Source organism: Myotis lucifugus, unplaced genomic scaffold (assembly GCF_000147115.1).
Source record: "Myotis lucifugus unplaced genomic scaffold, Myoluc2.0 scaffold_180, whole genome shotgun sequence".
Taxonomy (NCBI): Eukaryota; Metazoa; Chordata; class Mammalia; order Chiroptera; family Vespertilionidae; genus Myotis; species Myotis lucifugus.
The window spans coordinates 1,450,763-1,468,636 of record NW_005871228.1 but is presented as its reverse complement, the minus strand read 5'-3'; the positions used below and the strand labels follow the sequence as shown (position 1 = coordinate 1,468,636).

Sequence of the window (17,874 nt, the reverse complement as noted above, 5' to 3'; positions counted from 1 at the left end):
AATTTCATGGTTGAGAAGGATATTTGATTGGTTCTTGGACATATAGTTAATTTTTTCACTGTATACCTGATTTCTTCTGTTGTTTAAGCCAAACCACCCCACAAAACACGATATATATGAGGTACAGCTTTTTTTTCCACCAGGGATCCCTCAATCACACAGAGTACATTATAATTTGTACTGCACCTTCCTTATTTCATTTCCAGAGCAACCCAGCAGAAGGCATTGGTCATTGGTCTCCAGAAGAGAATGCAAAGATTAGAGACTTCTCTGAGGTCACCACTGCTCAGATGTAGGGGACAGCATGCAAGCCTAGGTCCGTGGACTCCATGTCCAGTGCTCTTTCTGCCACACTGAGCTGCCTCTCTCCCAGCAAGCTAAGCAAGCCACCCAAAATGAAAGTGCCACTTCAGTTTTGTCCAGAATTTTTCTCAAATGATTTCAGAATCATTTTTTGCAATTGGAATATCTCTCAAAGGAAGAAAACTAGTTTATCACAGTAATCAAGTCTGTCATAGAGGATGTTTGATGATGTTTGAAAATATAATCCTATGAACATCAGAACTGACAACTCTGAAACATCTCCAGGCGAAATCTGCTAATAACAGTCTTTAGCATTCAGGCTGGCACTCACATGGGTTGGTGTGACACGTTTCATAGCAAAAATGCCCTAATGAGGAACTTCCTTAAAGAGTAACTGGGTAGAGGACAGATTTTAATGAGGCTGAATCCCTGAAAGGGTGAAGTGTGAGTGAAGAATAAATGCACGCGATGAAACACGTTACCACGTGTTATGACAAGATGGGGCCTCACGTCAGAAAATGCGGCCAATGCGGCCAACACTTTCTAGAGTTCAGGACTTGTATGGAAAAGGAGTCACGACATCAAGGCTATCACCTCTGATGATCCTCCTGAAGAAAATATGCTTTGATTAGAATAAAGCATATATATGTAAATTACAATGACCTCTTATAGACCTGCAGTTCACTTACTCACTCACTCACTCACTCACTCACTCCTTCTCACTCACCTGTCCACCCACCAAGTTATCTACTAATTCATCTTTGTCTATTTACCCAGCTGCCCATCAACTGACCTACCATTTACCCATCTACCAATCCATCCATCCATCCACCTACCCACACAGCTATATGTTCATCCACCCACATACTCATCCATTCATTCATCTATCTACCTCTACCCCCATCATCCATTCATCTATATCCATTCACTTACCATTTATCCCTCCATCCCTGCAGCCATCCAACTATCTACTCACCCGCCACTCTTCCATCTATTCTCTTATCCATCCAACCAGCTAACCAGTCTTTCCTGTATATGTACTACATGAGATGTTGAAAGGTTGGAAACTGTGGTGGTCATGAATATATCTCTGATATATTTGTTTATTTTCCATCAGTTAAAATTCAAATACAGACGGACCATGAGCTAGCAACTGAAAACAGAGAAGTGAACCTCAGACTCCACTCTCAAGAAGCAGGTAGAAGTCTCCCTTATAAAACTAGCCAACTACTTGAGAATCAAATGATCACACAAGAGGGACTAATGCAAGGATTTTTATGTAGTGTTGGTTGGATTTAAGGGCTGTGTTTCTATGGTCACCACAGGCAGCTTCACCCAAAGCAGCTCAGCTCTTGTCTGTTTGATGGACACCAACCCCTTGGCCTAACGCCATATTTTATTACTAAAAACATATGAACGTGGTGAAAGGGCATTCAATAAAAAAGCTATTAACCTTACCACAAAAAACTCGTGTGTACAAGTATAGTACTGTTTGTTGCTTTGGTAACTATATAAGCTGGCCAAGAAAACCAATATTCTGCTGTTGGTTGATTTCTTTCTCTCTCTCTCTCTCTCTCTCTCTCTCTCTCTCTCTTTCTCTCTCTCTCTCTCTCTCTCTCTCTCTCTCTCTCTCTCTCTCTCTTCCCACTCTTTTATGATTAATTTCTTAGCTATTTTAGAGAACAATCATAATGCCTTTCAAGATAAAGGCAAAGCAGTAGGAGGTCACTGTTTCCAAAACCTCCATCACACATGTACCACCTTCACGATTTTTGCAGCATCCACGGACCATCTGTACTTTGCTTTACTAAATATCTGCCTCTTTAAAAAAACAAACCTGAAAAAGAACCCTTACCTCCCTACCTTAAATGCTAGTTATATTTTTGTAGTATACATTAAAATAGAACACAATTAGCCTGGCAGGTGTGGCTCAGTGGTTGAGCATCGACCTATGAACCAGAGGTCACAGTTCGATTCCTGGTCAGAGCACATGCCCGGGTATGGGCTCAATCCCCAGTAGGCAGCCAATCAATGATTCTCTCTCATCATTGATGTTCATATCATGCTCTCCTTCTACCTTCCTGTCTCTGAAATCAATAAAAATATATATATAAAAACAAACAAACAAAGACAAAAACACAATTATTAAAATAAGAAGTGTAGGTCTGCTGGAGATTATGCTAAGCAAAATAAGCCAGTCAGAGAAAGACAAATATCACACAATCTCACTCACTTATATGAGGAATCTAATGAACAAAATAAACTGATGAACAAAATAGGTCCAGAGGCATGGAAACATGGAACAGACTGACAGATCTCAGAGGGGAGGATGATGGGAAGGGGACTGAAAGAGATTAACCAAAGAACTTGTATGCATATATGCATAGCCCATGGACACAGACAAAATAGTGTGGTGAAGGCCTGGGGTGGGGTGGGGCTGGGTGGAGGGGGAAAAAGGTGGGGAAAATGGGGGACATCTGTAATACTCTCAACAATACAAAGAGAGTGTAGGTCTGAATACCAGCTCAGATTGTCCCCCTCCGGCCTCTGAGACCTGTCAGAAGACCTGCCACCACCTCCGCTGTCCTCGAGCCTGACCTGAGGACTTGGGTCAGGCTCCCCCACTAAGGCTTTACTTCATCTGTTACTGCAGAAACTTGCTTGCTAATTTTTAAATAAGATGGTTTAACAAAATCTTCCAAGGAGCAAATTTGAAAAATAATAATTAATGTTAAATGTAACTTTAACATTAATGTACATGTTAAATGAAGGACAATGACACTGGACTTACAGGTAAAATCGCTTTTGAAAAACAAATCTGAATAGCAGTGTGAGAGACTGATAAATAGCCCTCTACACGATGAGTATGAATATCCATCAATCACATTTTAGGGGTGTGCAGTATATATCTGTGAGTGCATGTGAGTGTTTGCTTGTGTGTTTATGAATGTGAGGATATGAATTACCAAAGATGCAAGAGCTGCAAGAATGACAACTGAAGCAGTGACCTGGGGACCTACCTACCCCAGTGATACCTGGAAAATTACCTCCTGGTAATTGGGGATCTGAGAGGACTGTGTGTAGCTGGTATCCAAATATATCCTCCCTCCGCATCATCCTCATAGTAATTTAGCACTTACCATTTCCCAGACACTTTACAAACCTCTAACAAACTCCTTCAATCATCACAACCCTTTAAGATAGGACTTTTTGTTATTCATAGGAGATATTGGGGGGCCCTGATCAGGTTCCCTCTTTATGGCAGAAGTACCATCCCCCAGGTCCTGGGAATATTGGCTACTGGAGGTCCCAGCAGGGTCCCTTACTGGGAATTACTCTCCAGCATGAAGAACAGCCTCACCCAAGAATATACCCCTCCCAGGGCCCAGCCATGGCTGTGACTGGCTGATGAGAAGATGCAAAGGCCCAGGCCCTGTGCCTCAATCTGGACAACTCTGCAGGCCACCCTGGCGCCAGAGCTCCCCTAGGATCAGCGTAACCTCAGTTGCAACCACATGTCAGATCAGCTTCTTGCTCTATCCAATCTGACCACCCTCACACTTCCTTACATTGTATTTCTTGTGCTCATTTTCCCACAAACCTTCCACACACAACACTCTGTCTCCAAGTCTGTTTACAAGGATCCCTATTTAAGACATTGTCCCCATTTTACAGATGAGGAAACTGAGGTGCAGAGAGATTAAGTTCTTGCTCAAGTTTACCTGACTAGTAAGTGGAGCCAAGATGTGAACCTAGAAAACATGTCTCTAGAGTCTGTGCCCCTAAGCACTTCACACTACTGCATCTTTTTAAGACAAAGGGGGCACCCCTTCCAGTCTTCTCTACCTTACCCCCAACCCCAAAATTTTAAATGCCTGGACCAGGCTCCAGGTCTCTGCTTTGCCCACTGCTGGTTTAAGCAAGAACTGTAGGATGCTAGAATTCCACTGAAAAATAAGAAAGCAAGGAGGGGTTGCAATTCTATGAGAAAATGGATCTTCCCAGCTCCCTTCACCACCACCTGCCCCCCACAGGGCTGGCTGTGAGTCAGGCAGGCACAGAGGGTCACATCTGAGCATGTGTGTGTAACCTCTGCATGAGCACACAAAGGCAGAACTGGCATCCATCAGTGTTCAAAGCTGTGTGTCTTGTCTGCTGAAATTTATGTCAGCTGTCCTCCCCTGATTGAAGAAGACTTCCCTCCTGCTTAGCAAGCTCACAGACTAACACACCTTGACACACACTGAGGGCATATTCTGGCCTCATGCAAAAAGAAATGCATGGGATGTATTATGGAGCTCTTCAAAACTGTGTTCCAAGTCCAAGATCAAGGTGTCAGCAGGGTTGGTTCCTTCTGAGGGTTGTGAGGGAGAATCAGTTCCCTGCCCCTCTCCCAGCTTTTGGTAGTTTGCTGGCAACCACTGGAATTCCTTGGCTTACAGAAGCAGCACACCATCTCTCCCTTTATCTTCACTTGGCATTCTCCCCCTGTGTGTCTGTCTCCAAATTTTTCATTTTAATAAGGACACTCATTATATTGGATCACCCTACTGAAGCAGGACCTCATGTTAACTAATTACATCTGCAGCAACCATATTTCCAAATAAGGTCACATCCTGAGGTACTCTGGATTAGAAGTGCAAATATGGATTTGTAGGGAGACACTATACAACCCATAACAGGGGTTATCATGAGGATTAAATGAGATAATATATTTAAGAGCTTAACATAGTACCCAGCTATAGTGAGCATTCAAAACTATAGCCATTCCTATTGTCATGTCAGTAATTGTCACCACTAGTATGATCACCATGTCGCTGGCTCCTCCCTTTGTCTGTTTCTTGCAGGGACCTGGACAGAGTCTGTACATAGGGTTGCTGTTGAAGCTCTCACAGAATGATACACACCCACACACTGCTTTTCATAAAGAAACAGCTATTTTCCCCCTGACTTGAGGAAGTCAAACTTGCAAGCTTTGGAAGGGTAGGCATCAATTCAAACAAATTACTAAACCACATTATTTTGATCATTCAAATTTATCTGACAGCAGAAGGAGTAGGTTTCTTTCCTGTGCTGCACTTGTCTGCAGTCATTTGTAATCGTGTTTAAGTAAATGGGGGGAGTGCAGCCAAGCAGCGCCCAGAACACAAGGTTTGGAGACACCTGCATTTAGAATCGGAAGACCTAGGATGTGGTTCTGAATGAGGCTTACCACCAACGCACCCTGGGACCCTAGCATAGCTACTTTGTAGCCTCACTGAGCTACAATTTCTGATTTGTTCCATCAACAAACATGTATACCATGGACTAAGAGCCAATATTATACAAGGCACCAGGGGAGTAGAGAGAATAACAGGCCCCAAACAAGGGGCTCATAGGCTCATGGCCCAGTGGGAAGGGCAGATGAACATACAATAGCCCAGTGCAAACAAGGGACCGCAACATCATCTGCTTCTAATATGGGGAGAGTGGTTCCTGTTCTCTCTCCCATGCATCCCACATGGTTGTTTGCACAGTGAGCTCCTTGGGGGAAAACCTTACATCTTACTCCTGCCTGGCCCAGATCTGGCTTATTAGGAGGGTACTGGGGATGCTGGTTGGATTAATGGAATATCTAAATGGTTAAGAACATGGGCTTTTGAGTCAGCCAGAGTGGGCAGTTTTGAATAAGTTCTGTTACTCGCTACCTGTAGGGTGTTGGGTAAATCATTTATCTTTTCTCAGTCTGTTCTTTTCAAATCTATGATATGGTCATTAATTATTTAAATTATTCATCCAGTAAACAAATATTTATCAGGCACCTACTCTGTCCTAGGCACTTGGTTCTAAGTCTCAGGGACACAGCAGAGAACGAGACAGACAATGAATAAACAAAATATGCACCATATCCAATGGGGATAACTACTGTGAAGAAGAATGAAGGAAGTGGGAGTTGTGATTTTATATAGGGTGTCAGGGAGGGCCTCACGGAGGTGACATGTGAACAGAGATGTGACATAGGTGAGAACCAGCCACAGTTCAGTGGGACTTGGAATTATACATCCCCCACCCGGTGGGTGTTTTGAGCATTATATTCAATAACAGTGTACAGTGCTTAGAGTGCTACCTGGGATGCAGTAGGAACTCATTAATTGTAGCTGTTATTAGCATTATATTAATAAATGTAATTGTGTCAGGAAAAAAGGAGAGAGAGACTATAAATGTACTCTGTACACAGGACAGCCACACATCAAGGATGATTATTATTATAGTTGTTGTTTATTGCTAGTAATTGCCTCTAAAAAAGGCTTCCGACCGCCTTGTCACAGAGGGCCCATCAGCAACTCCCCCTCCCACTCAGGCCCTGGGACTTGAGCCCCAGAGAGATGCTAATGGGAGAGGAGGGTAAACGGTAGGTTTTCTCCTGCCTCAGGAAGGAAACAGTGACAGTCCCTCATCCCCTTCCCAACACACACACACACACACACACACTCTCACACTCACACACACTCACTCACACACACACTCACACACACTCACACACACACACACACACTCACTCACACACACACACATACACACACCCACTCACACACACATACATACACACACTCACACACTCACACACACATACACACACTCACACACACACACACACTCACACACATACATACACACTCACACTCACACACTCACACACACATACACACACTCACACACACACACACTCACACACATACATACACACTCACACACACACACACACACTCACTCACACACACACTCACACACACACTCACACTCACACATACACACACACTCACACCAAGGAGATTTCCACAACTAGGGTGAAATTGTGACGCCAGCTATCACAGCAAGAATATGGGAATCATTATTAGCAGATTCAAGAACAGATTCCTGTTAATACTTCCATTGTCAGTTCTGATTATTTATTGTGTTGAAAAGGCTTTTTATTTTATAAAAGCCCGGAAGGCAGCTGTGTCGGAGAGTGGGACTGAATTTCTCAGTCATGTGTGGATTCAACCCAACAAAATTTACTCAAGGTTACCAGTGTTTACCAAGCTTCTGGCAGGTGTGAAGTGCTAGGTGAAGTATGTGGGGACCAGAGGGATGAGATGCTGTGGTCCCTGCAAATCTGAGAGCTCTACTTCACTAGAGGCGACAAATCTGGCTCTCCCACAGGCTGGCTGTGACAGAAAAGTGCAATGGAGTGTGAGGGAGAAGAGTCTGGAACCTGGTGTGGGAGAGGCAACGGGGAAGGTTTGGTGCGAGGCTTAATACATAGATAACAATGAGGTTACAGTAAAAATTCCCTCTTGAAAATGCTTAACTTGCCCACAAAGACACACGGGTGTCTTAGATTAGGTCCCATAAGTAGAGTCTGGGACAGGGAATTGTGTGCAAGTGATTTATGAAGGATGTGTTCTCAGGAGAAACCTGTAGGGAGAGAAGCAAAGGGAAGAGGCCAAGCTCGGATGTGGTTTCAGGGGAGGCCTAGCCTCAGCGCAACCCCATGGGGAGCTGTGGAGGGTGAATGGCACTGGTGGTGAACCACCACGCCAACCAGTCACTGCTGTTGGCTGGGCTGGGTGTCAGTCCCAGGCACCTCCAGGCTAGGAGGCTCCAATTGCCCAAGGTGTGAGCCATTAACAAAGGCCCCTAAAACTGCTGGGGATGGACAAACCTAATCAAACCCCTAAAACAGATCCCAGGAGATCTGGCTGGGGCTCCAACAGCATAGTAAACCATCATGAATGCTGGGCGTCGAGCACATGGTACAGGATGATCAGCACCCACAGCATGGGCACCTTGCAATTACCCACACATGTAGTTTTGCCCACTCAACTGCAGGAAAATTGAGGACAGCTCCCTGGTCTTTATTCCTGTAAGCAGAATGGGGTCCTTCCTCCAAGGGCCTTGGGCAGACATAGGATACCGCCCAGAAAATATTCCTCTACTTGTCTATCTGCCCCACTAGGTGGGGGCTCTTGAGGGAGAAACCATACATTATTCCTGTCTGTGCTCCCAGCTCCCAGTACCCAGCGCAGGGTCTACTAAAGGAGTGAATGAATGCAGGAACAAAATACATTTCTGACAGGTTTAAAATCAAAGTGTGTGTGTGTGTGTGTGTAGATACATGCACATGGGCATGGTCACGCAGACATACGTCACTGGAGCCCCAAGCAATTCTCAAGGTTGCTATTTGAGAATCACCTGGGCTGCTTGTTAATCATGTGAATTCCTTGGCCTTACTGCAAAACACTGTATCATAAGTTCTGGGGGCAGGGCTGGGAAATCTGAATTTTCAATGAAACATTCTGGGAGAGTCTCATGTATACAGAAGTTAGGAATCACTGCCTTAAACTCTGCTGAGGGGGATGCTCAGAATTCTCTGGGCTTTTGAGACCTAAAAAGCAAACCATAAAGAGGTGATAAACAGGGCTGAAAATCAGAACCGTGTCCTTAGGGAATCCGAGGTGGGCAGGATCCCTAGGCCATCGGTGTGCAGGTGTGGACACAGAATCCCATTTCTGGGTGTCCCCTGAGAAGAGTAACTGGGAAGAGAGTTTCTTAAGAACATAAGATTCCCAGTCTGGGCTGCGTGGCAAAACTCTCTTCTTCCACATGCCGACCAGGAGTCACAGGCCCAGCTCCCAGCCGAGAGTGTGCATACTGAATCAATTGAAATTGAGTCACAGATATAATTAATGTGTTTAAACGATTTTCTGTATAGTAAACATGCTGAATGAGGGTGACCCAGGATAAAGTGTCTGCATGAGAGTGGAAAAATGGATTCTGTGTGTGCTGTATAATGAAAACCCTTCAGCAAATAGGAAATGCTTCCATTTATTTCCACCTCCCGTTCCTTCCCTTTCTTTCTTTATGACTGAACTTGGCCTTCTGTGGTTTCCTTGGACCACAGAGATACTTTTTATTTTGTCAGAAGACATCCTTTTTTCCTCTGAATGGAAGACAATTTTAATGAAACCTGTCTATAGCCCACTGACAAGCACATTTTAACATAAGGGGAAGGGTGCGGGGTGGGGCGGGGGGGGGGGAGTGGAGAATTGTCTCTCTACTGCAATCTCTTTCTCAACAAAGGGAGACTTGCACAAAGAGGAGGAGATGGTGTGTGTGTGGTGGGGACAGGACCAATCGGAGCGACCTAGCTTTGCTGAATCAGTCTTCCTGTGTGACTTTGAAAGCTCCCTGTCTATATTCAGATATTCATCTACAATACGAGGCAGTTGAATGTGAGGATCTATAAGACCACTTTCAGTTCTGCCATTCGCTGAATTATGAGTCACAAGTCGGAGCAGACATAAATGTGTGTCAAGGAATTTCCCATTAAAAAGAAACTCATCTTCAAGCCATGTAAGGCGATTCAGGCAGTCTTATCTAATTGCTCATCAAGTAGGGATTATGAATTATTTGGCTTAGATGAAAGGGAGCACTTAGAAGTAGTTATAAATGATCTCCAGCTAAGATATCTCAGGCAAAATGCCGAGTTCCAGGATCATGAGAGACAGCAAAATGCTTCCTAGATTCTGTAGCTCTCTATCCAGCCATTTCAACTTGGGGTCCTATGAATTCATTCTATGAAGTAAGAAGCACCGTGTGAGAAGATGGCCTGAATAAGAGTGCCAGTATTTTGAGACAGTGCTGTACATTGTTACTGGTGGGCCCCTGGGGGAACCTCATCCCTCTCTAAGTCTCACTCTGGATTTGTACCATAAGAGAAAGGCCCTCGGAGGTCTTTGGTGCTCTGTGGGGCCTTTCGGAGGGGGTCTCTGGGCTGTTGGGTGGGGACTGTGGGGAGAGGGGTGAACAGGCAGAGCTCCTCCTCTGTTCAACTGAGAAGCTCCTTTCATCTGTATAATATACCAGGTATCAAGTGAGATTTTATAAGAGGTTCTGAGATTTAAAAAAAAAAACATTTTAAAACTACTCTTCTGAGGAAAGCTGTTAAACCTTCCAGTCTGAATGTAGGCTGTGCTATAAACACCCTTTTTGCTGGTTCTCAAGCTCCAGTGTGCGTTAGAATCACCTAGAGCAGTGGTCGGCAAACTGCGGCTCGCGAGCCACATGCGGCTCTTTGGCCCCTTGAGTGTGGCTCTTCCACAAAATACCACGTGCGGGCACGCACATGCAGTGCGATTGAAACTTCGTGGCCCATGCGCAGAAGTCGGTATTTTGTGAAAGAGCCACACTCAAGGGGCCAAAGAGCCGCAGTTTGCCGACCACTGGTCCTAGAGGATTTGTTAACCACAGCCACTGGGCCCCCATCCTAGAGATTCTGATTCCGTGGGCCTGGGAGGGGCTGGAGAATTACATGTCTAATCAGCTCCCGGGCACACTGGTGCTGCTGGCCCGGGTGCACTCGGAGAATCTTTGACCTTTAAGAGAAAGGCCAGTCTCCTTAGCTTGTTCCTTCAGAAATGGGCTCCAATATACCTTCCCGGCCTTGTCACCCTCCTCTCTAACACTCCCTGCACACACGCATGTGCTTCTCTCTTGCTCATCTCGCTCCACTTGGCCCGACTGCCAGGCCCTCTCTGCATGCCTAAGGCACAGCTCACATGCTGCCTCTTCCCAAAGGCCTTCCCTGACTTTCTCTCTCTCTCTCTCTCTCACACACACACACACACACACACACACACACACACACGCCGCTTGTCATTTGTGTTCAGGTCTGGCCCCTGCATCTGGACTACAGGCTCCAGGACACAGAGCCCATCCTACTCACCTTGGTGTCCACACCACAGTCTACACCCCAGCACCTGCACAGGCACTCCGTGCCTGGCCCACCAGACCAACAGTGCAAGCCCGAGTGCATGCACAAAGGAATACGAACATTTAAGAAACGCAACAACCAACTCATCTACTCCTCTTACTGTCCCAAGACAGACTGATTCTGTAAATGACTTTTTAAAACTCAAGACAGCACTTTAGCCATTTCAACTTATTCTTTAGAAAAGTTTTTCATATTTTCTGGGAGTAGAGTCAATGACAAATACATCAGGATGAGACAGAAATAACTACCACTTAGGTCCATGATGAGAAGTTGTGTAATACAACAATTAAGAGCTAGACCCAATTCAAATTCTAGCTCTACCTCTGATTAGATTTAGTACTTAAATGCTCTGAGCTCCAGGTTCCTCCCCTCTGGTGGGGACAATAACAGTCCTACTTTCTACGATGGCATAGGGATGCAATGAGACCGTTATTAACAATAACAGTTGCTAGCATTCCCTATGCTTCTGCTACCCACCCTACCCCTCTGCCTACTATGTGCCTAGCATTGAGCCTATATTATTGAGTCTAATCTACAAAAAGTGCTTATTAGCATAGTATCTAGCACATAATAAGCATCCAAGAAATATTAGCCATTATTATCATTGCTAATTTCCCCAACTTCTGTTCAAGACATATATCATTATCTCCATTTCCCAGATGAAAAATTGAGGCTCAGAGCAAGTTGCTTGCTCAACAAATATTAGCAGTTTTTACTCTGTAATGGCTAATCTTTATAGCTACCTAACAGGGTAGTTATTATTTTCATTCTGAGAATGAAAAATCTGTGTTTAAAGACAGTAACTTGAAAGTGAAGGTCCAAGATTTGAATCTAACTGAGCTTCTGCTACCCACCCTACCCCCCGGCGTGGTGAATTCCACCTGATCTGTGTGCAGCTTTTCTAATTCATGAGTTACAGAGAAGCATTTTCCCAACGTGTCAGAGAGTCACTGCACCTCCCATTTCAGCAGCCCTGAAATCCTACGACCCACAGGAAGCTATGTCAGCAATCTGAGAGAATGGATCCAGCGTCAGAGGGTGTCTGACACAGCCCTTCTGGCCTTGCATGTATCCAAAGGGCACTAAGAAAGCAGAGCCCGGGGCCCAGGACTGACCGTGACCCCGAAGAAGTTGGTCTCATTCATGGCGTTGAGGATGATCCTGCCCAGCGTGTGGTCTGTGTAGTTGAAGTCCTGGATCCGCTGGTGCCGGCTGCTGGCATGCAGTGTCTCCATGGCCCTCTGCAGCGTTTTGGCGATGACCCAGATGCCATCGTAGGCATACCCGTGGAACTTGCTGGGCCCCACACCTGACCGCTTGTTGTTGTACTCTCTCTCGTACTGCTGTGGCGTCTGGAAAACAAAGGGTTGGGGGACACCAAGTTACAACTGCAGGGACATCAGGCACACAATGCCGAGAGCTGAGACTCTCAAACGTCGAGGCTCTTTATATGCATTATCTCATTGAATCCTCACAAAAACCTCATATGATAGGTACTATTATCACCCCCATTTTACAGGCAAGGAAAATGATTCAGGGAAGTGGACTTGCCTAGTACCATAGAGCTGGTGAGTGGCAGGGCTGAGATTTCAACCCTGGTATCTAGCAAGGTTAAGGGGAAGGAATCATGAACTGTAAGCAGGGCTCCCCCATGACATTTGCAGGGTCTGGGGCTAGAGTACCAGTGGAGGTCCACGTACTTATGTCTAAATATGCAAATTAGAGACAGACCAACAGACTATTCAATAAAATCTTTTCTATCTCCCCATCATAATAAATATGCCTTTAATGATGTGCAAGGCCAAGTCTGAATTCAAAATTCTAGGGTTCCTCAGAGCTTCAGGCTGGACATGGCAGAATGGGGATGCTGGCCTTGCTCTGTAGTCCACCTCGGCGGCCCAGCCAAGCTCAGGCCACACCTCTTCCCCCTTCCAGAATCAGTAGCCCCTAGACCAGTGATGGCGAACCTATGAACTCATTTTTTTGGTTGATTTTTCTTTGTTAAATGGCATTTAAATATATAAAATAAATATCAAAAATATAAATCTTTGTTTTACTATGGTTGCAAATATCAAAAAATTTCTATATGTGACACGGCACCAGAGTTAAGTTAGAGTTTTTCAAAATGCTGACACGCCGAGCTCAAAAGGTTCGCCATCACTGCCCTAGACCACCAAAGAACTGTGGTTCACCCTCAAGAGGGTTGACCCAGGCAAGAGGTTCCCTGGGCACCAGAAGCAGTTCTAGCCATTTAGGCAGGGAATTTGGGGTGTGGTCTAGGAGAGAGAGAGGGGGACAGGCGATGGCTGGGCATATCCCGGTGGCCTTGTGGATTCTAAGCTCCATGGGGCCTGAGTGAGGCCCTGTTAGAGCATGGGGTATAGGGCAGGTCCCAGGTACATAGTACCCCTCCTCCTTCCTTTTCTACAGCATAGCAGGGTCTGTTAATCACTTGGCATTAAAAAAAAAAGTTCTTTTGTCCCATTGAACTAAATTTCATAAAAAAACCTCATTGGTAATATTAATATTCTGACTGTGGTCACAAAGTACTGAAGGTGCCTTTTTACTTGGGTCCAGTGAATGCTGCCCCAGGGAACCTGTTACCCTCAGTCTCTCCATGGCCTTTTCTCAAGTCACTTCTGAACCCCTCTTCCAGAAATGTCACCAGAGCCCACGGCTTAGCCTTTGAAAAAACCCTCCCTGGGGACAAGCCACATGTAGAAACCATCAATTCACTGTCAGTTTGTACTGGGAAGGGCCCTTAGATGTGTTCATACATGCCCCACCCCTGTACCCCGAGGCACAGAGAGGTCCAGAAACTTGCCCAAGGTCACACAGCTTGTGTTGTGTGTGAGCATGTGCACACGCATGTGTGTATCTAGACTGGTCCAATTTCATCTCTGTTACTTCTCTCATTTTTGACTTTTGAGGGCATAATTGCTTTTGGAAAACCACCTCAACTGGTTTGGGGCCCGGTCTAGTGCATAGGATGGGGGTGAAGCTGAGCCATCCAAGGCTGGGTTGTCCCATGGCTGGAGCCCCAGTCTCTTGCCCTTGGCTCAAGGCACTAGCAGAGTGGGATCACCCACACAGATGCCTGGGGATGGCCAAGACCCTCACACTGTGGACCCTGCAGGTGAGGAATTCTGTTGGACCAAATGTGAATGTTGGTGTTCCAGCAACGGATCCACCTCCTTTTTGTTTTAGCTCCTGTTGGATGACTCAGGTTTTCCTCTGGAATGCATCATGTCCAGCATCACATTCTGTTCATCACTCAAAATACACAGCAGAAGCTCTCTTCAAACCAAGGGCTCCTCAAGGAGACAGCACCTTTTCCAGCCCAGCTCAGCCTCTTCTCACCATTAATCATACCCCACCTGCTGCACATCCCTGTGGGCTGGCTTTCTGCAATCATCCTTCACCATCTCGCTCCTCCTGGGGGAGCATGAACTGGTCCATTAAGAGGCTCTCTCCCTTCCTTAAACCTTTTGGGTCCTTTGATCACATCAAGTTTGTCTGCACCTCAGGGCTTCTGCTCTAGCTGTTTTCTCTCCCTGAAAGCTTCTTCCGAAGTCTTTGCAATATCAACACTTGTCACTTCTCAGGGACAGCTTTCCTGACCCACCCAGGCATTCTCTATCCACTAGTTTTATCTTCTTCATCATTTTTGTTGTTTTGTTTTGTTAATCCTTACCCGAGGATATTTTTCCATTGATTTTTAGAGAGAGAGTGGAAGAGAGGGGGAGAGACAGAAAGAGAGAAACATCAATATGAGAGAGACACATCAACTGGTTGCCTCCCTCACATGCCCCAACCAGGGCCGGGGATCAAACCTGCAACTGAGGTACATGCCCTTGACTGGGAATCAAACCCCGGACCCTTCAGTTCCCAGGCCGACGATCTAACTATCCACTGAACCAAACTGGCTAGGGCTAGTTTATCTTCTTTATTGCACCTTTCACGTCCTGCGATTTTCCTACTTACGTGTTTTCTTGCTTACTGTCGTTCCAACCACCCTCCCACAACTAGAATTAAGCTCCATAGGGTCAGGGATGCTGTCTTGATCACAAAGGTATCACCAGAACCCAAAACAATACATACAGAGACCCTTTCCAAGTCTCATTCTCCATTTCAAAAATGAGGAGGTTGGACCAAGTGATCTAGAAGTTTCCTCTCAGGAGTAGAGGCAAGAGCCTGGCAGTGTGGTAAGGACACAGGATGTGGAAGCAGAGCCCCAGCTCTGTGGTTTGCTGATTGTGACCTGGGATGGTCCCAGCTCCCCCAGGTCTGCATGTCCACCCTTGTTGGGTGGCCAATGAGGGTTCAGTGAGATGAAGTATGCAATGCATCCAGTCCAGTGTCCAGGACATGGTAGGTGCCCAGAAATACCAGCCCCCACACTGGTAATATTTTTTCCAGAATTCCTAAAGGTATAATTGCTGAGGCAAAATATAAACACTGCTGACATATAAATATATAAATAGGGCTAAGTTATTCTCCTCAAATATGAAAAGTTAAAATTCCACCATGTTGCCCTGACCAATTTGGCTCAGTGGATAGAGCATCGGCTTGTGGACACAAGGGTCCCAGGTTCGATTCCAGTCAAGGGCATGTACCTTGGTTGCGGGCACATCCCCAGTAGGGAGTGTGCAGGAGGCACACTGATCGATGTTTCTCTCTCATCGATGTTTCTAACTCTCTATCCCTCTCCCTTCCTCTCTGTAAAAACTCAATATATTTTAAAAATAAAATAAAATTCCACCGTGTATGAAAGCATCCATTTCCCTGTATCTTTGACAACAGATATGTTAATTTTAAAAGTCATTATCCGTTGGTTAGGTTTAGACAAAAGTCTATCTCCTTTCAATTTTAATTTGCATTTCTCTGTTTAACAATTAGAGCAAGTTCCTTTCAAATATTGATAGGCAATTTTTAGTTATTAGGTGCATTTCCTTTTAATACCATATTGCTGTGTGGTAGTCACATCTTTAATGTTTTGTTTTAATGCATCCTTGTTATTTTTCCATCTTTTACTATTTGGCTATATTTTTCTTTGATGTTTAAATGCAATATGGGTTGGTTTCTGGTTAATTTAGCTATTGGCTACTTTAAAAGTATTAAAATGATTTGAATGTGTATTTCTTCAATTAATTGCTATAGGTATAAAACCAATGAGGTCCCTTTTATGTTTCTCCTCCTGGATTTTGCTCCTGTGAGCTTTTCCTGATGCACACAGAGGCATCTGAGAGCTGCTGTCTTTGAGTCCTGTTTGTTCAACCTAATGATTACATTCAGATGACGTCTCCAGATCTCTTTCCTATCCAGAACATGCCACTGGGACATCGTTCAAGGTTTCTGTGACCCTCTGGAAGTCGGGAGTCCAGACCTGAGTGTGGTCTCACCAGGAGGTAAATGAGTGCCATTTTTAAACTTTCTTGATATAGTTTACTGGGGTTATTTTTTTGTGGGGATACTGGGGCGATCAAGATCATGTTATTTATTCAATTTGACCTTGGGGCCCACACAAGTTCCTATAGATCCTTTTACATGTGTACTTATAAATCTGTATCTTTTCTATCTCAAAAACTGTTCTTCATTCCAGGGACAAGGGCAGAAGGAGAGTGGAAAATACTGGAAATATGACTGTTTACCTCATTTCTGTGGGCAGAGTCCTTGGACTGGGACACAGATGTAGCTAAACCCTGAAAGATGACCTCATTCTCACTGTCTTTGCAAGCACCAAGATGAAGTTTTTGCTACCACCTTGTATCTCAAGCTATTCATCACTTCCCAGGTGAAGCCAGTATCAATCTCCCTTGGGCAAAACAATGACAACAGGAAGAAACAATTGTTGGGATAAAAAGTAATAGTCGCTCTTAAAGCAGGCCTCCAATTACTCAGGGCAGAAGAACTTCCATTGTAAAGCCGACACTGAAAGCTGATTAATTACTCATTATCTGAGGTCAAGTGTATGAGATGCTAAAAGCTGTGAGAAAATAATTTTATATATAGGTTTTCCCAATTACTGACAGGTTGTGCTCCAGCATATTTGTGAAAGGCAGTTGTTGGAACTTGGAACATAGTTTCCCATAGAAACTATGTTATAAATAGTGGTTAGGTTCCCAGGCTAGCCCACACAGGCTTGCTAACCCCACAATGTGACTAAGCCTTATGGGTCTGTCATTCCAACAGAACCGAGGGGAGTCTTGCTTTCGGAGGAGGGGGCCTCAAGGACTGAAGGGAAGGACACATCTCCAACTGGCAGAGTTTCTCCCTCGAATTCCTTATAAGATGTTGGAATCACAGAATCTCATTTGGAAGGTACACTTGTGGATATTTAGTCTACTGGTGCCTATACTTCAGTTTGTACATCAATTGGGAGCCTGACAAAATTGCAGATGCCAGGGCTCTGCATTTTATTCAGTATTTCTGTGAGATAACTTAGGCATCTATATTTTAAAAATCTTTCAAGATTTCAATTACACACAAATCAGTTACCACTGATTAAGTCTCTCCCATAATTCGATTATTGGATCTTTTCAATAGCAACTTCCAGCTGTTTGCTGAGCTCCTTCTGCGACTCCTCCCGTGTGGGAAGCTCACTCCCTCTCCGGCAGAGCCTCCGCTGAGGGAATGCCTTATGTCTATGGAACCATACTTCCAGATGCAGTTTTCATCTATCTCCCTGTAACTTACGTTCAGCATGCTACATCCTCCTGTGAAGCCGCAGTAAATGCCTGCGCCCTCTTACAGTGCCCCAAAGAGCTGCAGACAGT

The 17,874-nt window shown here is 45.0% G+C and overlaps 1 protein-coding gene across 1 annotated transcript in view; it reads right to left on the bottom strand.

Annotated features, from left to right (window-relative positions):
* Positions 1-17,874, bottom strand: part of GABBR2 (gamma-aminobutyric acid type B receptor subunit 2) — a 324,860-nt gene that overhangs the window by 106,894 nt on the left and 200,092 nt on the right. The window contains exon 6 of the mRNA XM_006096509.3: positions 12,214-12,450. Coding sequence (XP_006096571.2) covers positions 12,214-12,450 — 237 coding nt within the window. The remainder of the gene's footprint in view (positions 1-12,213; positions 12,451-17,874) is intronic.